Source organism: Lonchura striata, chromosome 13 (assembly GCF_046129695.1).
Source record: "Lonchura striata isolate bLonStr1 chromosome 13, bLonStr1.mat, whole genome shotgun sequence".
In the NCBI taxonomy this organism is placed as follows: domain Eukaryota; kingdom Metazoa; phylum Chordata; class Aves; order Passeriformes; family Estrildidae; genus Lonchura; species Lonchura striata.
Window position 1 is genome coordinate 16413648 of NC_134615.1, and position 21619 is coordinate 16435266.

General features: G+C 46.6%; 1 protein-coding gene across 1 annotated transcript in view; it reads left to right on the top strand.

The window, feature by feature from the left end:
* Positions 1-21619, top strand: part of ATP6V0D1 (ATPase H+ transporting V0 subunit d1) — a 34586-nt gene that overhangs the window by 11277 nt on the left and 1690 nt on the right. Inside the window, exons 3-7 of the mRNA XM_021541123.3 lie at positions 12774-12952; positions 15855-15934; positions 19744-19821; positions 20407-20583; positions 21345-21422. Of these exons, the coding sequence (XP_021396798.1) occupies positions 12774-12952; positions 15855-15934; positions 19744-19821; positions 20407-20583; positions 21345-21422 (592 nt within the window). The remainder of the gene's footprint in view (positions 1-12773; positions 12953-15854; positions 15935-19743; positions 19822-20406; positions 20584-21344; positions 21423-21619) is intronic.

Genomic DNA, 21619 nt, shown 5'->3' on the forward strand with positions numbered 1-21619 from the left:
CTTGCATTGCTGGGAAGGAGATCACATTCTGTTCTTTAGTGGGATAGTTAATCCTGTAGTACAGGAGCCTGTGGTATTAATTATGCATTTTTGGCAGTTGTCTGTTATCCTGCTTACCATCTACAAGTTTTTGAATGATGCAGGCTAATGTAGAAAGATCTTTGTGGTTAATGGAAAAAATTTAAATTTTCATCTATCTGTGGCATCTCCTGCATTTGCAAATATTGACTAAGCACCCATCTCTCTGCCACGTGCCTTTGTGTTCACTCCTTTCTCTGTCTGGGTGCTACTGCTATCTCACTTTCTAACCCAGTGACTCCTACCTGTTTTTTTCTGTGTCTGTGTCAGAAAGGCTTGAAGCTGTCTCCTAAGCCTTTCCTGTTTTCTAAGAAATTGTTTTTACTTATAAGCTTGTCAGTAAAATTTCTGAGTTTTCATGTTTGGACCCAAATATGGAGCAAAACATTACTAAGCTCCCATGTTGCAGCAGTGTTTCCAATGGATGAAGCAATTTCTAGTTCATCATCTTAGCTGTATGGAGCAATCTCTTCTATTCTCTCAAACTTAAGTTAACTCTTAAAACACCTCTTTGCCCATCTTGAATTTTCTGTCAAGACATCAGTGCTGTTTGAGCTTGACAGTGTTGGGTGGGTGGTCCTCCCCTGTTGCTTTTCCTTTGCTGTGTTACAAGTTTATGAAAATGTCTCCATGAAATGATCATAGTAATTACTAATGCTTCTGTCATATCTGTTTAAAGGCAACAGTTTGGGCAGCACAGCAGTATCTTGCAGACTTTGCTGTTGCCTAAGAGTCTCACTTTAAAAACCGGTGTGTAGCAAACATGAGCTGAATGGTCTCACACCACTCCTGCCTTGGTTACACACTGGATGGCCATGGAATCCAGTTCCTCTAACTTGAGTCCTGTTGATCTTTATTCAGTGTCTACAATCTACCTTGTGTTTTGCAGAAGACCTTAGACATCTTGTGTAATCAGAAAGGCTGGTTCTTACCAACTGTTGGAATTACTTTTAAAAACTGGTGTTCTGCCCTCAACTTGATTTAACGTTGGTCTTGTTCTGCTTCTGTCATTCTCCCTGTGATGAGTTCTCAGCAAAACATGATTCTGTGCAGATTCCTCTGTCTCTTGCTACTGCATAATCTTTTTGAATATATTGTTTCTGTTCAGCACAGAATGTTCCTTCCTCAAGTTGTCTTCACTCTTATCTCTTCCTTTTTACCCACAAGATTTGCTTTAATGCCATTGTCTGCAGTGCTGCCTAGAGGAAGGCAAAAGGTCAAGTAGGAGAAAGTTGTTTTTCCATATGGAATGTCTGCACTCTCTTGCAGAGTCTTTTGTGCAAAGAGGTCAAGTGTTCAGTTGGGTTTTGTTGTGGTTCTGCTGCACCACTGATTGAGGGGTCTCCTCTGGGTCTGCACTCATCACGCCAGTGGAGTATTGCTGAAGTACAGAAGGTGTTGCCAACTTTGACTGGTTCAAGGTGGGAGTCACTATCAGGGTATTAGACACTGTAATAACTTGTAATGACTTTTCAGGCAGGTTAAAGCATGATACAGTGAATCACAAGGAGTTTGGAAAGGGTGCTGCTTTTACCCAGTGGGTCTTAGTATCTTCTCTTGATAAATCTATTATTTTGGTGACAGACCTAGCAGAAAAGAGGCTTCTTAGGCTGTCTTTCAGACTGTGTTCCCTGAAACTGTCCCTTGAGTTGTTGCAGGTCTTGGTTTGGGGCAGGGGACAGAAATTCCAGAGATTTTGTCTTTTGACAGTGTAAAACTTCCATGTGTGTCCCAAATAGTTGGAGTGAAGAACAGCTCTCTTTGTAGCTGGTAGCGCATACTTGTGCCAGTGGTTTTAATCTAGCTCAGGCACGTATGGAGGCAGCACTGTAAAAACATTCAGCCAAAGGATGTTGGCAGTGCTGGGGATTTTGTGCTTGTGCACCCAGAGGTACTGTGTCATCCTGCTTGCCTGGGTGACACTGGGACAAGCCTTTGCCTCTTGATTTTTCATTCTGGGTGCACACATAGGGGGTGATTTATCGTTGCCTTTTGAACATGGCTATTTCCTACTCCATTCTTTCAGGGTAGTTAATGAGACTTGAGCAGGAAATGATCAAGACTGCTCCTGGTAGACAGCTCAAGGCAATTGAGGCACCAGGTGGTCAGAAGAAGAAATTGTACTCAACTGGATGTATCTGTGTGCTAATAGTATACAGGCTGAAGTGAAATAAAAAATAGTAGAAAGATGTGGAAAGTTTGAGCAGGGCTGGCTTCTGCAGGAGGAAAGCTTGAGTTCACCGAGACCTCTTTTGAGTTGTAAACAGAGATTTTTAACATTGAGTGGGATTGTAGGAGGTGTGTCTGGCTCAAATTGGAAGGAAATGTTTTGTAGCATGTTCAGTTCAGCTTTGAAACTCATTGCTGCTTGGATGTCTTTGTATGTACTTACCTTTTTGGCCTTCTAAGGACTCCTGGATAACCTCACGTAAGATGGGCACTTTGGGGCCTCTTAACACACATTGATAGTGGCCACACTGTGCATGGCTGATGCCAGGACATGGATCAAGCACTTAAAAAACAGTCAAGCTTTCTCCTTCCTGAATGTCCTGCTGAACCTTTGAGGTGGTTTTGAGTGGATCATCGGGTGACTGTTGTGCTTGTATTTTGAGGATGCTCTGATCTGACCCAGGACACATTGCTGAGATCTGGGGAAATGTCTGATTGCAGGAGCACCTGCAATGTCTTCTCTGGCCCCAGCACCAGCCTGCCAGGAGCCATGCTGTTTGTCCCAGGTGGAACGATACTGTGTCGTTTCACTTTTTTGAAGCAGCGCCTGCAGTAAGTGAGGCCAGGGGGAGGAGAAAGAGCGATGGGAGCAGCGCAGGGCCCTGGAGCCGAGGGTGCGCGCTCCGTGCCCGGCCCGGGGAGGTGGCGCTGCCGGTGGCTTGCCGGAAGGTGGCACTCCAGCCCCGTGCTTCCTGTCTCCAGGTGCACAGCGAGCGGTGAGCATGGTCACCTGGAGAGGTGGGCAGGAGTTAATCGCTATCCTGAGCATAGGAGAAAAAAGTGTTTAGAGAACAAAACTGACCCCGGAACGCGGCTAGGCAGCAACCCCAAAGTAAGGTCTTTGTTCCTCAGGTCACTTGCTGACACTGATTTTTTTTTGTCCTCTTGTGCTCCTCTCCTGGCACCACACTGACTCTTTCCTGGCTCTAGTTCTCTCCAGGAACTCTTCTGTGGCAAGTGTTGTGTTCTTAGTACCAAAATAAGGGAAATCAGCCAACTTCCTCAATTTGTTTTTTCAAGTGGTGGCTGTAGCTGGCAGCCTCTGCCACTGCAAGCAGAAAGCTCAACTTGCTGAGCCTGCTGCAGTCTCCATAACACACCTGCTAGCTCTACATCTTGCCATGAAGCTCCTTGCTGGAAGTCTGCTGGTGCTTCCCCGTGTCTTTCAGCCAACCATAGTAGGATCTGAGTGATAGGCACAAATTGGCTGTTAACATCTCTGCTCCAACACAATGGACTCTTTGGCTGAGGGAATGCAGTGATGTTCTGTAGGGCAGCAACAAACAGGTATTAAGTGTTCTTGAAACAGCAAAAGCCACTTCCTGAATTCAACAAGCACATATTGACTTGTGGGATGGAAGTGGGTTTTAGGTTCTTCTTAGTGATGTGCTGCCTTGCCTTTCTGTACAGGCTTTGTTCTTTGTGTTAGCCTGACACAGTGCCATGGCCTGTCTCTCCTTCCTTCCAGTGTTCCTGCATATGGTTTAGAAAGGAACAACATTATGCTAAAGAATCCTGACTCCAGCCTGCTGTAGCCTGATCAGATTGTCAGCTTTAGTATTTTTCCAATGGCAGGTAAAAAGATTTAGTGGGTTTTTTGGGTTGGTTTTTGTTGTGTGGGGTTTTTTTGTTTGGGGTTTGTTTTGGTTTTTTTCCCTCCCCATTTCTTCGGCACAGTCTCTTCCCTGCTCTGGGAAGTCTGGCTTTGCAGCAGACCAGTGTCAAGGCCCTGGCAGCTGTTGGGCCCCTTGAACCCTCATGGCAGACTGATGGGCAGAGAAGGGTTTGGTCTTATCTTCAGTGGGGGAGCTGCTGGCAACTGTGGACACTGAGTGTGCTGTGGGAGTGAGGGCTAGGAGCAAGCTGTGTCTAAATACATCTTCCAAATCTGTGATCAGGCCTGTCATCAGAGGACAGACTAGGTCATCTTTTATCTTTATCTTACCAGCCTTCACGGGCTGGGAACCAGGTTCTTTTTTTGCCCCGAGGATGCAGCTGGGAACTTGGCTTTCAGTATGTTTTTGTGGTCACAAGATGTGTTTTTGATGAGGCTGCATGTACCTTTTCCCCTTGTGTGTGCCTTTTCGTAACTGACACTTCCCTCTGTTACCTTCTCCCTGACCCAGTCCTGCTCTGCCTCTCCCCTGCACTGGATAGATCTAGTTTCTGCTGCACAACTTTGAATTAAATTTTAATTTTGCAGCAATGGTTTTCCTGGAGCCAGATTTTTCAATTGCTCCTTAAGCTGAAAAGCACTAATCTTCTACTCTGGAGTAGGAAGTTGCCTGTCTTCATTCTAAAGGTGTGCAGTTATGCCAGGATACACACTGGAGTGTGCATCCTGGTATAACTGCAGAGGTTATAAAATATGACTGCATCCTTTTGAAATCCTTTCCTGCAGAAGGAAAAAACCCTTCAAATGCTTTACATTAGGTGTAGTTCATTGTGACAAGTCCAACAACCTGAAGGATCTTTCCTAATGCTGCTGCATTTAGAATTGCACTATATTGTTTCAGTCAGGTTCCTTGGGGGCAGTGGGGTTAGGAAGTAAAAATTACCATGGTGGCTGGGGATTCTGCAATAAAAGGCTTATGAGCCTTTTCTGCAGAGATTGTTTTGGCAAAGCAGCACGGGTTTCTGACAAACAGCTTCCGTGTTTGCAGGGAGTGCAAAGTTGAACTGATAAGCCAAGTTCTTGGAGGGATTATGCAATATTCAAAATTAGAGGGCATGTAGCTAATGGTCTGGAAATGATCAGAGACTTGTGTCCTCTGGATGGTGGCATCAGAGCTGCATCTGCTCACCTGTGTTCCCAAAGGATGCTGATCTCATACTGGTTTCCCAGAACCAGTGTCTGTGATGATGGACTGGGTTGCACGGTGATGACTCTGGGAGTCATGGTGTGACTGCGGGTGCCCTCATTAGAAATGGAATCTTTGAAAGGTGTGTTTCACTGTATTTTTTTTCTTCCCTGATGCTTGAAAAACATTTCATTTGGCCGGTGGATTTGAATGGGAGCAACCTAACTGTTCTGCTACGGAGCAGAACAGTTCTTAACAGCAGCACTGTTCTTAACAGTGTGTTAACACAGTGCCTGGCAAACAGTGGGCTGTGGTAGTGATCAGGAAAGCTAACAAAATGCTACTGGTGGCAGTAAAGATGCAGCAAAAAGCGAGTGATGAGCTCCAGATGTCAGCCCATGTGTCGCTAAGGGAAGTCTTCAGTGAAACCCTGCAGTCTGAGAAAGGGCTCTAGCATGCAGGCTCGGGGTGATTAGGTGAGAATTTATTGCCCTTGGATGTCATCCCTGTCCAAGCTCATGCAGTGTCATCCACAGGCAGTGTGTGGACTTCTGTATCTTCTTGGGCTTTGTTTAAAGCTGAATTTCTCTAGTGAGTCTGCAGTTTGCAGGAGCAGTCCTTGTACTTCCCCCAAGTTCCTTCTTGCAGCCTCAACAGGCTGAACAGAATGTCTGTTAGAGGCATAAAACAAGAAGGGAAGGGAGTGTGTATTAGGTTATTAATGCTGCTCAAATCAATTTGTGTGACTCCAGCTTTTCCAGAAGAAAACCCATGTGCAGTGCCTTCAGCTGGGTGTGCACTCACTAAGCAATTCTGTTTACATCTAATATGCTTCACTCCTTGACTGAAACCATTCCCAAGGTCTTTCATGCTTGACCTTAGCATGCTTGACCTTTTGTTTTCCTTTTGCCTTTCCATTGATTTACCTTACTCAATACTCTAGACTGGCAAGTTCAGCCCAGAGAAGGTCTGGAGGCCCAGGGCACTGCTTCTGAAGGCTTCCTGGGAGCATCTTGGGTCCTAGTCTCCTCCCAGGTCCATTCTGTAAGTTAGTTTGAAGTCTAGCAAACAGCTTTGAATAAGTACCACAATGTTTAGAGGCTGAGCTAAATCTTGTGTCTGCCTTCTTTGGTTTACTGCATGTCAAGAGGGATGATGAATTTTCTTGTCTTCTGCTGGCAGCAGGTCTGTATGCACAGAGGTGTTCTGCACATTGGCTGGGTCCAGACCACACATTCACAGAGAAGCAGGTAAAGGCTTTTAGCCTTCTAAACTCATTCAGGTTTCTTAGCTACTAGAGACAGTTTGGGGCATAATGTGAATAGTGCAGCCTGTCCTCTTACTTTATATCCATTAAATGTTTTGGGGTTTGTGTTTTTACCAGTAAGATGAGAAAAACTTCATGCAAGTTTGACTTCTGCAGCTGGTCCCTGTGAAAGCAGCATGATGACATGTTTTTGGTCAATAATTTAAATTTAATTAGCACTCAAGTCTGTTCAATATGGCACAGAGTGCCATGGCTCAGCTTTGCATATCAGCCTTGTGTTTCTCGAACTTTGAGGCATCAAGTTTAGGTAACCAGAAATTCTTACATCAGGCTGCAAGCTGCTCAAAACATTCCCTGATGTTTCAAGGGGTTTTTACAGATCAGGAACACTGAGTCAAATTAATAAAGCCTTAAAATAAAAAGTACTTCTTGTAGCTTTTTTTCCTTGTTAGATTTTAATGCAGCTAACAATGTATCACTGCATGTAAGTTAACAGATGATACCAGTGGAAAACTGAGGTCAGTATCCCAAGAGACCTAGACTAGAGGATGGTAAAAATCATGTGGAGATTCAGCTAAATATAGATTAATGCTGAGAACATTCCTGGATACTTGGTTTTGAAAGGCTGCCACAGCCTCTGTAGTACTGTGAAGTTATAACTCTCTGCTCTCAAATGGTCTTGTTGATCTAAGTTTAGCAGAGCACCCACTTCCTGGCTGAGTGCCCTTGGTTTGTGGTGGCAGCCATGAAATTCTCAGCTTTCTCTTTGGCAGGTTCACAAATGTAGCACTTAGGTATGGTTTGTATTGGTGTGACTCTAGGAGGGACAGTATGCAAAGATAGGAAGAGACCAGCAAGGACACTTTGAGCAGAGATCATCACACACTGCATCTGCTCTTGCTGTTCCCACTGTCTGGGCTTCAGCTGCAGATGAGAGGTAGAGCTGCTGCTGATCTGACCTGTTCTAATATGAGCTGAAAAAACTGATTAAACTATTTGACTCTGTTCACATCCATTGTCTATTACTCAAACAAGTCTCAGAGGCACTGAGATCTTCCTGATGTGCAACATTCCTCTCCTTTCTAGATCAGGACATCTGTGCAGTTATTTACTAATGATCTTAAGCCGACCCGGCAGATACAAACATCTCAGCTGTTGGCACTATTCTTAGTGTCAGGCACTGCTCTTTTGGGCTTTGAAGTCTGTGTGTTGCTTTCCCCTGTGGCTGCTTAACATTTGGAGCTTGAGAGAGGTGTGACAAGTGGTTCTGTGTACCAGCACAGTATCCAGTGGGATATAGATGGATCTGTGTATTTGTGCACAAACCCAAGGAAGCAGCGGTACAACCAGCCTGAAACTTTCTCCCTAAGTTTCTTCTCCCAACACTCCCTGGGTATGTGAGCTGAATGAGCTGCAAGAAGGAAGCATTAGTTGCTAAAGTGACTATAGTCAAAACAACTTCATTATCTTTTAAAGCTGTCTCTAGAATTCATGCTGAGTTCAGAGCACAGCTCTGATCCCACTGGAAATTTCCCTTTTTCATCCCAAAATAAATTCATGCTTCTATAGTAATCTGTGTAACTGGCCAATGCAGTCACATAGGATTTTTGGCCTTGCTCACAGTAGTCTGAGTTAATGTCTAATGCTGGTTTTGGAAAGCATCAAAGCTGCCTGAGCAAGGCAATATCTTAACCCATCCTGACAAAATCCCTGCTATGCACCTCTGCATTGGCCCACTGCTGTCTCTTGGCTGTGACATGGAGGGCTGTCCTCATGATCCCTTGCAGAGCAGCTGTTTGAGCTACAATTTTGGCTATACTTTTGGAGAATCCCTGAGAATCTCAGGTCATGCTATATTCCATCATTAGTCATGCTTTGTGACTACTTGCAGTATTGCTAACGGTTTTTTTAGTATCCTGGAACAGAAAGCAATAAAAGACCAACCTACCTGCTGTAGGACAATGACTCTTTATGATTAGATTAGATTAGTAGGTAGAGGAGGGAGAAGCTGTAACTGTTTTGGGGTCACTGCCTTGCAGGGCTGTGCCTGAGTGCCTTGAGGCCAAATTGTAAATGCCCCATGTGATGAGTGTTCATGCATTTCACGTGCTCCCCGGCTAAAACAGCCTTTCCAAATATTCAGTAGGCCACTGCAGTCTTTCTTGCATATCTCATTTATCGGTGTCTGTACTTAAGTAATGCCAGAAGGAGGAAGCATATATTGTCAAAGTACTTTTGCATGGCTTTTGCACTTGTGCTCTACTCCTGCTTGATTCTGCTCCATGGCTACCCATGGGTGACTATGTCAGGATTTAGCTTCTGGGGGCTGGCTCTCCCCTCTTATCTGTTAGGGTTCTCTGCTGTGTCTGCCTGAGACTATACCTCCCAAAACCAGCAGTGAGAATGAACTTTGGCCTGCTGCTGCTGGAAGGAAGGTTTCCCCCCACCAATGCCCCTCTTTTGGCTTCTTTAGGCATATCCTAGCCTGACTTTGTTCTTGTTATCTGAGTGTCACCTAATGTATATTGTTCTGCAGTGGGAGTTGCTGAAGGAGCAAAGATAGTGGCTCCAGTTGACTCAGACTTCAGGAAGCTGTAAAACATTGTCTCTGCCCTGTTGTGGATGATGCTGAGGGTATTTCTATGTTTGCTGACTCTTTTTGGTCCCTTAATAAGAAGTTATACTCTCCTGTTAGATGTTACACTTCTCAGTATTGACTAAAATTGTATTTCTGTGAATGTACAATACCTCTGTTCAGTGGGTGACAGGAAGAGTTACGCCTGGTGTAACTGTGCATGTCAAACTCTGGCCGGTTTTGTGCCCATGTCCCTGGGTGAGCAGAAAGCAGCTCAAAGCAGGAGTGTAAAACACGTTTGTGTGCAAGAGAGTTTTGCTATGAAGAGGCCATCCAAGTGGGCTGAAATAAGGCCTCATGGTGTTGCAGGTGACAAACTACTTCAATTTTCTTGTGTCCCAGAACGTGGTCCTCTTATTAGCTACACTGAGAGCTAGTGAAAGTTAAAACGCTCTTGGAGGAGTCTGAGCTGGCATTAACTATGAAAGCTGAAACATTTGAAGCTGGTCAGAACTTGTAGGAGATGAGGAAGATGACAACAAAAGTTGCTTTATTACCCAAGTAGTTGGAGGTTCTTAGAAACACTGCTGCTGCTGTACTTAATCTATTTCTTTGAGCCTGGGAGGAAATGCCAGCATAGCCAGGACCTCTGCTGTGGTCTTGGGACAGCTTTGCTGATGGAGGCAGATGGGTCCTTGTTGAAACCTGACACAGCAATGAGACTGTTGCCCCTTCCACATATGAGAAGAGGCTTTTCCAGCTGCCCTGGCACTGGAAGACTTGTCCTGTAGCCATGAGTGGCTAAGCTGTGACTGATTTTATTGGAATGAAGTAGGGACTGAATGTGAATGAGAATGGTCTGGCCTTGCTTGAAGTAAATGGAACTATTGTGAAGGATTAGCTAGTACTGCTGGTGTCTGCCTGGCCTTAACAGGTACAAGAAGACCTTTGTCCTGCTGCATTTGCCTTGTTATTGTGGAGGTTTGAAATGCTGTCAGGAGGGAAATTTGAATGAGAATTCCCCTCCTGTCTCACACATATTAACTCTTCCTGCAGGGATGAATCCTTTGACAGCAAGATTTAAGGAGGTGAAGTAATCTTTAAAACAGTTGGTGCTTCCTTGGCACTTGGGCTATAGACCATGCATTTCCCAGACCTCCCTGAAGGATGAGGAAACAGTCAAGTTAAGGGGTGTAAATTAAACAAGGAGGACCATGCTTTGCTGTCTGGCACTGGAAGGTAGCTGGATTGTCTTTTCCTGAGACCATCAGTCTGAAAGCAGTGTGTGAAGAGTCAGATTTTAGCAGCTCTCCTGGAACCTGGCTGTGGCTTTTATGCTGAGCTAGACTGGGAAGGCATGAATGAGCTTTGGTGAGACTCCAGTAAGCTGCTCTGAAGACCTGAGAGCAGCAGGGCTCCAGACACTTCTCCTCAGCTCCTTTTTTGTGTAGTTGACATTGGCCAGGCTCCTTGCAATATCTTGTGGAGAGTGGTATCTGTAGTAAACTCGGGATAGGAAGGAGGTGTGCTGGCATACATGACTGAATCTCCTTACCTATTCCTTCACTGTAGGCCGAGTTAAAATAACAAATTTGGTCTGGTTGTATATTGTTGCCTTGCTTTGTTGAGAGAAGTGCCTATGGTCTGTCCTTAAAGCTACTGTGTTGCACTAAGGAAACTTGCATGTTGAGAGCAGATAGTGGAGCTGGGAAATGGTCTTCTGTATCCTTTTTCTGGTGCACCTCATGGAGAAGCATCTGTGTTAGGGTGCAGATGCTTTTATTTACCAGGAACCAGCTGCTTACTGCAAGGGACTTAGCTCAGTTCTCATAAACAGGCCCTTCTTGCTGTCCTGGAAATTGCAGTCATCTCCATGGTGAGAGCTGCACAAACAGGAGGGAAGATAATGACCTTGCAGATTAAAGGGCAAAAGGAGGTTTCCTAGTACGTGAAGCTTGTGCTGATTGCCCTGGTTCTAGATTAAACCAGGAAAGGTAGGCTGTGAAAGCCGAAGGGTGCTCTGCAAAAATCATAGGGCCAGGAGGTGCCTTGCAGTGTGGAGAGAAAAAAAGCAGCACCTGTTTGAGGAACTAAGGTGTGGATTTGATGTTTTCATGGACGTGCCCTTTGAGCATATTTGAGAGGCAATAAGCCCATCTAATAAAAACTAGCAAAATCTGCCTTTAACTGGCTCTGCTTACCTGCCTTTGATGTGGTTAAAGGGAAGCAGGTCTGCACTGTGCTCTTTGTTAGCTTGGAAATGCAAAGACCAGCAGCATCTCAGTGTGTGTCTGGTAAATATCACCAGAGCCTTGCCGTGCCTGTCTTCACCTCAGCCCCAGGATGCTGGAATTAAGTTCCCTTTCTTCAGCACTCCAGTACCTGTGGGAAGCCTGATTCTCAGCAAAGCTTCAACTCCAGATGTGCATAGCTCCTTCTGCCACTCTAGTTCAGACTGATCTCATTTGTTTTGAAGCATCTCCTGCCAAGGAGCCTCTTCAGGTCTTTTCCATCATCTGACTTTTTAGAATTGTAGGAGTGCAATCAAGGGAGTGTAAAATGCCACATACCCTGCTCTTAAGCATCTGTGCCTCTTCCCTGTGCTACTGAGGGATATCTGCAAAGGCAACTTCTGCTGAATAAAACCCCCCTCATCTCACATGATGTTTTTCAGGTTCTCAGCTTGGTTGACTTGTGGCTTAGCTGGTGGTGAAGATGACTAGAGTATCACTGCTGCTGGGGACACTTGGTATTTATGTGATACCTCGATTCCTTGCTTGGACCTTCTACTTGGAGAAGGCTACGAGCCTTTTGTATGTACCCAGTCTTCAGGCCAGCTGTGTCTCTCTTCTCTGGCTGGACTGGGAGTACTGGAAGGTGTTCTTTCTCCTCTGCTCAGGGGAGGCCTCACCCGGCATGCTGTGCCCAGTTCTGAGCTCCTCAGTGCAGGAGGAAAGTGGACACATTGGAGAGGAGGGCCACAAAGGGCTTGTGTTGGTAGAATTTATGCCAGGTACTGTGATTCCAGATTGAATGTCCTATTGCTGCAGTGCCAAAGACCGAATCTGCTAATCCTGAACAACATCGGTGGAGAACTTGGTTTGGGACGTCATAACTTGGGCTGATGCAAAGAAGTTTGTAGCTTTTGGTGTAGAGGTGTGAAAAACCTTATGTGTAGTTTCTTGAGGGTGTGAGTGAAGGTTGTGCCAAAGCTGCCAGTCCTGTTGTTTTTGGAATGGAATGAGGCAACAGAAATGTGACCCTTCCTCCTTTCACTTGGCAAGATGGAGCAGTGTTGCTGACACTGAAACTGGAGCCAGGCTCCTCTTGGAGGTGTGTGGGGTTAGAATGAGAGACAGTAGACAAATGACCACGGGGGAACACTAGGAAAAGGCTTTTCATTGTGAGTGTGGTTGGATGGTGAAGCAGAGTGCCAGGGAGGTTGTGAGATACACATCCTTGCAAGTAATTCAAAGCTCATATGAGCATTCAAAAGTCTTCTTGCCTGAGCAGTTAGAGCTGGCCATGCTCAGAGCAGGGTATGAGGCCAGAGACCTCCAGAAGTCCGTTCCAGTCTAATACTCTTCAGTGGTAGGTGGTACCCAGATGGTGTGGTTCAGCTGTGGTATAAATCACAGCCTGGGATTATGCCTGACTGCCTTCTCCTAGGCTGGCATGATAAACAGATGCTAAGGGGGTGCCTTAGTACTTCTCTGTGGGAAGCGTACATCTTTCTGGAGATGTTCACGAGGAGATGATGTGTGCCTGTTGCTGGGTTTCATATTGTATGTATTGTTTCAGTCTTCCTTTTTGATTCCTCCAGGTACAGCTACATGATTGACAATGTCATTCTGCTGATCACTGGGACTCTGCACCAGCGCTCCATCTCCGAACTGGTGCCCAAATGCCATCCTCTGGGAAGTTTTGAGCAGATGGAAGCTGTGAACATTGCTCAGACACCTGCAGAGCTCTACAATGCAATCTTGGTGGACACTCCCCTGGGTGAGTGGAGCTGTTCAAAATACCTCTCAGCTGTCTGTGGTGGAACAGATGTCCCTTTCTCTCCCAGTCTAACTATCTCCAGCTAAGCCTAAGTTGTGCTCCAGGAAGACAAAGGGGTGGGTAATGCACAGTTGTGGCTATACTGCCTGTGGTGGCTGGGCTTGAGTTCAGGTTTATGTCTGTCCTATGCCATCTTTTCCTCTGGAGGACCAGATACCTCTCTGTACCCTTCAATCAGTGTCCAGGCCATCACAGTGGTAGGGCAAAATGCTGGACTGTTTGGTTTTTGTGAGCCAGGCCTTGGGTCTCCTTAGTGAAAGGCTATTGAGTCTTTGCTGGAATGAATCACTTGATTTCTAGCACTTTTAGTTGGACCATTGAGTAATTTCTTGTATGCAGTTTTTGTAGATAATTAGAGTTCTGCAGATGCCCAATCTTGTTCTGAGACTAGTAAAATTAGCACTAGTTAAATAAAAGCCCTCTATGTAAACAAAAGACAAACACAAACAACCACAGCAAAACAAAGAAATCTCCAAAAGCCTTTTAAAACTCATTGTATAGCAGCGTCCTGGACTGAGGTATATTGTCTCAAAGCTTCAGGTTTGTTCAGGAGGCACATAATGCTAAAACCAAGTGTCTTATGAACAGCTAGTCAGACAGTTCTGTTCTTTAAAGATAAAAGGTGTAGGAAGTGGTTCTGGAGAAAATATGGAAGTCTTTGCAGTAGTAGGGGAGGTAGTCACAGGTGACTTTCTAGTTTAGCATCTGTGGGCAAAAACGTAATGAGATATGCCTGAGTCAGTGATTAGTCATTCTTTTGGGGTTGCTAGAAAGAAGAAAACACTCTAAGTCATCATACTGTCTTTGATAGAAATAGTTGGCTTTGGAACTGAAAGTGCTTTTGTAAATGCCCTGTGTAATAATGGGGCAAATGAAGTAGTCGTCATGGAAAAATGACTTGTGGCCAGTAGAGAAGGGAGAACCTGCCTCAGGAGATCTGGGTTGCAAGGCAGGACAACAAGCAGAGCAGGAGAACTGAGGCTCTGCATGCAGTTGAGTTGAGCCCACCATAGGGATGATGTGTGGGAAGAAAATCCTCCTCACAAGTGGGAACCTTCCCATTTTGGCAAGAAGATAGAACAGAGTATTTCAGGGATGTTATCTCTCAGATTCCTTAAAGCTTCCAGCAGAATATGGAGTGAAAATGCCCCGTATCAGTGTTGAGGTGCTTCTGAACAGCATGGCTGGCAATTGAGGGTCTTTGCCTCTTGCTTTCATGTACTTGTACATGAGTTGGTTTTGCCTGCTTCAGCCTTGCCTGGGCTAGCTTCTCCAGACCTTTGCCCTGGCCATGCCCTTGGGGCTGTGTACCAACCAGTGTGGATTTTCTTCAGCAGGGGAACATGGGGAGTAGCTGTGTTGCCTAAACAAGCAGGCTTGCAGGCTTCAGTTGTTTAACTTGCACTCTTTCCAGTGACCACACGCAAAGAAACAGCAGCTCTATCTCCTAAAAGGACTTGAGTAGCTACGTGGCTTGGTGGGAATGCCTAACCCCAAATGGCTTTCATAGGTTAACAGGGCTGTAAGCCTAATTTGGGATATTGGAGGGCCAAGAACTGAAATAGCTGTGTACTCATTCCTCAGCTACTCTGAAGTAGCCACTGCTTAGCTATCCAGGCTGGCCAGCACATCCTGCAGTAAAAACCAGTCCTGGCACACTCTGTTTGCATTTTTGCCAACCATCAGGAGGAGCGTTCCCCGGACACGTGGCATTGTGCTCTGGTGCTGCAAAGAAACTTCTGCAGAGGTTAACCTCTGTTCAGGATCCTCCAGACCCACACTGTGACTGCCATCCTTCCAGGCAGCTCATGCTATAAAAGTGGTGCAGGCCAGAGGTGTAAGCCTGCATTGCAGCTGGTTTGTTGCACAGAGCAGAGCACTGGTCAGTTCTCAGCATGGCTGTGGTGTCTGTTACCCACAGCTGCACTGTGTAAGCTGAGACAGATCAGATTTCTCTTTGTAGCAAATTCAGCAAAGTTGGTTACTGAGTGAGAGTTGAAGTCAGGAAGTCCTGTCAATGGGTGTTATTGTACTACTCGTTTGCATTTACGCTGTAGATATACAAGACTCATCTATATCTGCAGCTTGTAGTACCTGTTTGATCTGAAATCTGTGTTATTAACTTCTCCAACTCTCTCCCAGGGATACTCTGGCGAAGTATGTAGGGCCAAGCATCCTACCAAGTCCTACTAATTTATTCTGTCTCCTGTTACTAACTTTCAGCTAGAGAAATAAAAGCTCCTGGAAGAAGTGGAAAATGAGACTGATAGACTTGACCAGGAGAAATAACTCCTGACTCCAGTCATGACCAGTGTCATGGGCTATACGAGCTATGGCATCATCATACCTTCTTAATCCCCACTCAGATAGTGTAGAAGGAGGGAGAAGCATCAGCTCCTTTTGTTTCACTTAGCTGCTGTCTCACAGGTGCTTAAGCACTCCTGCAATGCTGTAGCAGGCAGTTCAAAGCTGCCTTGTCACCTCCAAGTGCCTGCATCTGGGAACAGTTTGGGAACTGCTTATTTTTACATACAGGCTTCTCTCTGTCACTGGTACTGGGTGCTAGAGCTGAGAATTTCCACTGGGAATAGGCTGTTAACAAAACCATAGGACTAAGGGGTGAAGAAAGATTTTCTTATGAAATGCCCAAAAATTGTTATGGCCTAAGGAACCATGGTAGAGCCAGAGGTTTTGAGTCATGACAATTTGGCTGCTGAAGATAAGAGCCAGACCTAGGAGGGACAAGCTCAGCACAGGGTGTGCTTCTGCCTGGTATTGTTGAGTCTGGAAAGTGCTGAGCATGGGTCTGGTTAGGGCAACGCTAACTCTGTCTCTGTTTCAGCTGCTTTCTTCCAGGACTGCATATCTGAACAGGACCTGGATGAAATGAATATCGAAATAATTCGAAACACGCTCTATAAGGTAAACGAGTCACAGAATCACAGAATGAGTTCAGCTGGAAAGGGCCACAGTGGGTCATCCGATTCAACCTCCCTGCTCAAGCAGGGCTATCCCAGAGCACATGGCACAGGATTATGTCCAGATGGTTCTGGAATATCTCCAGTGAGGAAGGCTCCACACCCTCTCTGGGCAAACAGTTCCAGTGCATGGTCACCCACACAGTAAAAAAGTTCTTCCTCATATTCAGGTGGAACTTCTGTGCATCAATTTCTGCCTGTTGCCTCTTGTCCTAGTGCTAGAGACTCTGAGAAAGGAAGGAGATGTAAACTTCCCTATTTATTCCTGGCATGGTGATTAAACATGGCCATAACCTACTTGCATCCATTGAAAAGTAAAGATAATACTTCTGGAGGGGCCTGACATCTGATCACACAGCTCTGCTGAGTCAGAGCACCAGAGCTAGGCAAACAGGATTTTCTCAAGTGTCTGTGCAAGAGATTTTGCAGAGGTTGTGTCTTTGAATTTACTCATGCCCCAGGCAAGCAGGAGAAGTCTGCTCCCTTACCACACGCGTTCAGAGGTGCAGTTAACTGCATTCACAGTGACTAAACTTAAACTAGGTTGAAGGACTCCCATTGGCTTCACTCCCTGTCTTGAGCCCTTCCCAAAGACCTTCCAGCTGTCTGCTCAAGCCTTCTGTGGTTGTGATTTGGGTTAGATGTTCTTGGTAGAGTAGTGTGAAAGGTGCAACCTGGGCAGAGTATTAGCAGAGGGATGTGGAGGGGCTAAGGATCTCCTTGTCCTGAGCTTCATCTCCTCTGCAGGCCCTGTCTGGTTTTAGCTGGCAGTGTCAAAGCATGTGTTTATGTGCAGGCTGTGGCTATCGCTCCATCTCAGCTCTCTGGATCAGGGGTGGGATGTAGATTTTATCTGTCAATCTTGTTCTGGCTGGTCACAGCCAGCCTGCAGTCGGGTGACCCCTTCTTTCCAAGGAAGCAGTGGCCTGTTTGGAGAGGCAGAGAGCAGGTCAGGCGTGAAGGGAAGAAGGCAAAGGGAGGTAAAAGGAGCGGTGTGTCAGCAGTCATGCCCAGCTGCCTGTGGCCTCTGGCATGTACTGGTCTTTGCTGTAACAGGGAGGGACACCTTTGTGCATAAACACCACAGCCTTGCAGGGCACAGGCCTCGGTCTCAATGTGAAGCAGGAGGGGCAAGGCAGGCAGCAGAGTGGGCACAGGGAAAACTGGTTGGGAGGGAGGTGGGATGTATCCCCTTGGATCCCAGCTGCCATGTCCTTTCCCATAGCCTTTTTGAGGCTCAATACTACTTTGTAGTCTGCTCTTCCTACCCACAAATGGAAATGTAGGTGCCTGTTATGCCTCAGTGTGTGCTGGCACTGGTTCTTGCTTAAGAGCAGCCCCTGGGGAATACAGGGGCTCTGTCCATAACAAATCACCGGGATGAAGGAGCAGAAAAGGTGATTGCTGCTTACAGACTACTTAAAGCTACCTCTCTCCCCAGGGACTGGAAAATGTATAATACAATGCAAATGAGGGAAATAAAATCTGAAATCTGCAGAGAGCTGCTCTGAAAAGCACAACAGGCCCGGGACAGATGCCTGTGTTCATGTGGAGTTGGCATGGGAAGGGGAAGTGCTATCTCCCAGACATACTGGAGATTTTTTGTAAGGAAGCTATGAGTGTGTTGACAGAAGGTTTGATCAGGATTCATAGGAGGAAGGCTATTACAAAGGCTTCTTGTTAGCAATGAAGGTTCTCAAATGGAAATATGACTAAAATGGGGAACAGAGGTTAAAAATGGTCAGTGCCTATTGTAGAGTGCCTTCAGCAGCCAAATCTTGCAATGGAAGTGGGCTGGCGTTGTTATCTTTATTGCTGGCCTTGTTATCTTCAGTGTTTACTCCCTTTGTTCCATCTCTTGTTGAAGTGAAGCCAGCTGAGTGTTGGCCTTTGCTGGTGACTTTCTTGTAGGAACCAGTTGAAGGAGCTTTGCGACTGGACAATAAAATAAAGTAGGCAAATCAGCATGGCTGATTGTGGAGTGGTGTATGGGAGAGGCCAGGAGGAAACCCCTAACTCTGCTTGTATAGTGAGGGTCTCCTTGTTCCTTCCTGCTACTAATTGGAATCTTGGGTAATGATTGACCTAAGCAATTATCTCCATACAAGGTAACATGCTCCTAACAGTAGAAAAGAACTGTATGAGTATCACTGCTACTGCATCTATCTGTAAAGTGTGTTTTGACCTGGACACTATCTCCTTCCGCTCATCTCAGAGTATGAACAGCAGAACAGGAGATGATGCTAAGGCAGACACATTTAGAAGCTTGGGTGTAACTTCTGTGCAGAAAACTGCAAAAAAAGGCTAGGATTCCTCACCTGGCAAACAGATGATGTTGGAAAAGTCAGTGTGGATGGGCAAGCCACAGGCCTGTCTTCAGACTGGATTTGAGGACAGATGAGGCTAGCAGAAGGCAGAGGGGGTGTGCTCATGAAAGGGAAGACCCGTTGAGGATCATTAAAGGCAAAGACACCTCTGTTCCTGGGGCAAGGGTTTCAGACATTGAAGTTTTTCTGTCATTTGCTGTCACTGGAAGGGCACTCAGTGCAGCTGTTTACAGACTGTTTCTGTGTTGTCTCTGATATTGGATCCCCATTCACTGCTGGATATTTGAGTTCACCTGTATTTGCTTCTAAAGCCTTAGGTTTGTGCACGAGCTATGATAAGGGCAGAGGTAGTGACTGAGTCTCTTCTCCACGTTCCCTTTCCTGTCAGCCTCAAATGGCATCTGTTTCTATGTCCTTGTTCCTGTGGTGACTCTGCAGACTGATGCTCTGTGCTCTCCTCCGCCTGAGCAGTGGCAAGTGTTGGAGAGGCTTTCTTTGGCAAGTGATCCTCACCCAACATTGTCCTCTTGCACTGTGTGGTAACAAATACTTACAGAACACAGTAATCCGGGTGCTTTCCTAGTGTAGAGGCTGAGGGTATCCCAACTTGTACATTCTTGGTCCATCTTCAGTCCTAGAGTTGTGATAAAGCAGAGATTTGTGGTGTCTCAGTAACCTTTTATTCCATCCCTTTGAAGTGATTCTGGTTGCAGCTCTCTGCTCGGGGAGGTGTTTTAATACTTGATCACTTCTTCTGAGAACATTTTTGCTGAACAATACTTTTAGCCATCCACAGCCTTCTTAGGCTCCCCCTGGGAGACAGAGTCATCTTCCAGATGGATTACGGAACATCTCCACAAAGGATTTCCTGGAGGCAGCGTAGCTGTGCCTGGCTCTGTGTTTTCTGCAGTGATTCAGTTGGGATAGAGACCAAGTGGCCACAGTGTGAAAAGAGAATTAGAGAGAATGGCTGGCTTCTTTCACAGATGTCCTGTCTCATCTCTTGACTCTGCTTACACAGCGCTACTTTCTGAGTGTAGGTCTTGCAGCTATGGTTGTGTGGCTTGGCATGTTTGTGGAGGCCAGAGCAGGGTCAGGAAACCACGTGAGACTTCAGTAAAATGAGTTAGGCGACTCAAAGGAGAAAAATAGGCTTTAACCTTGCTGCCTGGGGATCTTGCCCACAGTAAGCTCATGCAGTCACTTGAACAAACCTGACCACAACCCTTCATGTCTCTGGCTCCTAGGGAAAGCACAGTCCTTGTGTGGGCAAGTTCATATGGGGCCAGAGTGCCTGTGCTGTGTTACAGAGCGTCTAGGAGCAAGCAAGCAAAGTCTGCTTGCTGTCTGTCCTCTGCTGAAGGGCCCTGTGAGGGGAGTAGATGAAGCTGTGTAGAAGAATGCTTATCTGCCCTCTCTCTTCCAGGCTTACCTGGAGTCCTTCTACAAGTTCTGCAAGACGCTGGGAGGTACCACGGCAGATGCCATGTGCCCAATCCTGGAGGTAGGTCTGGAAACTTCCATAACTGGATGGTGTTACAGTGATGGTCGTCACTCCCTACTCAGGCTCATCTTGTCTGCCAGTTGTCCAGCATTCTCCAATTAGCATTCAGCATCCCCATGCCTGTTTGACCTGCTCACTGGGAGACCTGGGGAATGCTGCCTGGGCATGACTTTTGTTCCCCAAGTACTGATACATTTGTTTTGTCTGTGGCAACATCTTCATCCTCTCACATGGATGACATGTAGGAGAGCTCCCAGAACTGTTTGGATCACAGCCTGTCTCTATGCCAAAGCTTGCTGTGAGATGTGCAGAACTCAGCAGCAGTAGGTGAGAGACAATCCTTGACTCGGGCAGGATTTGGCTTGTGCCTGGGATGGGGATTTCCTCACCTGCATGCTCCCCGAGTACCGGGCATACTGGGAGTCTGCACTTGTACCCTTCCCTAGCTGAGCACTGGAGAGCTGTACACATCCCAGCAGCCTCCTCATGCTGCTCTCTGATGTGCCTGTGTGCAGAGCAGCACTGATATCTGCCAGCCTCTGGTAAAGATACTGCATCTCAGCATGAGCCACTCTTTTCCCACAGTTTGAAGCTGACCGGAGGGCCTTCATTATCACCATCAACTCATTTGGTACTGAGCTGTCCAAGGAGGACCGAGCCAAGCTGTTCCCACACTGTGGCAAGCTCTACCCTGAGGGCCTGGCTCAGCTGGCCAGGGCAGATGACTACGAGCAAGTCAAAAATGTTGCTGACTACTACCCTGTGAGTACGCCCTGGGGTGAGGGCCATGGGAATTGGTACAAGAGCCTGCTCTGGGTCAGAGCTTCTTTAGGATCTGGGGGAACTTGTGGCTTGACAGCTTGGGGAGAGAGGTGCCAGTCTTCTCTGATGCTGTTGGTCCTGTGCTCTGCTTAGGCAGGACTTGGCTTGCCTGAGATGTTGTTGGCTTGTTAGTTATGGCTGTCATTTTAGGGGTGATTGGGAGACAATGTTCCCTGTCCAAGGGTGTGGGGACTGCCCTTACCACCAAACCCTTGAGGTGCTGATGTGGCAGCAGTACAGACTCTCCTTGCCTCATTTGGGAATGGAAATGTGTCTTCAGTGAGAAGTGGTGTTGCCCCACTTCCAGCCTTGAGCTCTGGCTCAGTTCAAGGTGAGACACTGACCTGGGAGGACGTGTTTGGATTTGTCTGTGCTCAAGCCACTTTGTGAACAGCTGGGGACCTGTTTGGAGTCAGAGAGCTCAGTGTCCCCTTACTGAGCAGCCTGTGTGTGTGGGCACAGGGATCTGGCCCAAACACTGCAGTCTGTACTTGGAGGGGGTCTGTACCTGATGCCCCTTTTCCTGTGGCTCAAAGCAATGATACGTCTTTGAGAACTGAATATTTTGGAGAAGGGGCAGGACTCTTGGTTTCTCTGTCCTCTAACTTGACAGGGTGGCTGGAGTATATGTGACACAGGGGGCCCTCAAGTGCTGCTGAGCTTGAGTACAGGGTATATTCTCATGTAATGCCTTCCTGCAGGAGTACAAGCTGCTGTTTGAAGGGGCTGGCAGCAACCCTGGAGACAAAACCCTTGAAGACAGGTTCTTTGAGCATGAGGTGAGTGAGCCCTTAGATGCTTCATGACATATGCCATTTGCAAAGCTCCAGGTATCAGGAAACTGGTCTACTGCCCTGTCAGCAGTGCTGTGGATGAACAGGGTTTGGGGAAAGGAGAAGCATGCTTGCCCTCTGCTCCTGCATGAGAATGGGGGCCTGGCATAGTGCTTGGCCTGTTATCTCACCCAGACAGATTC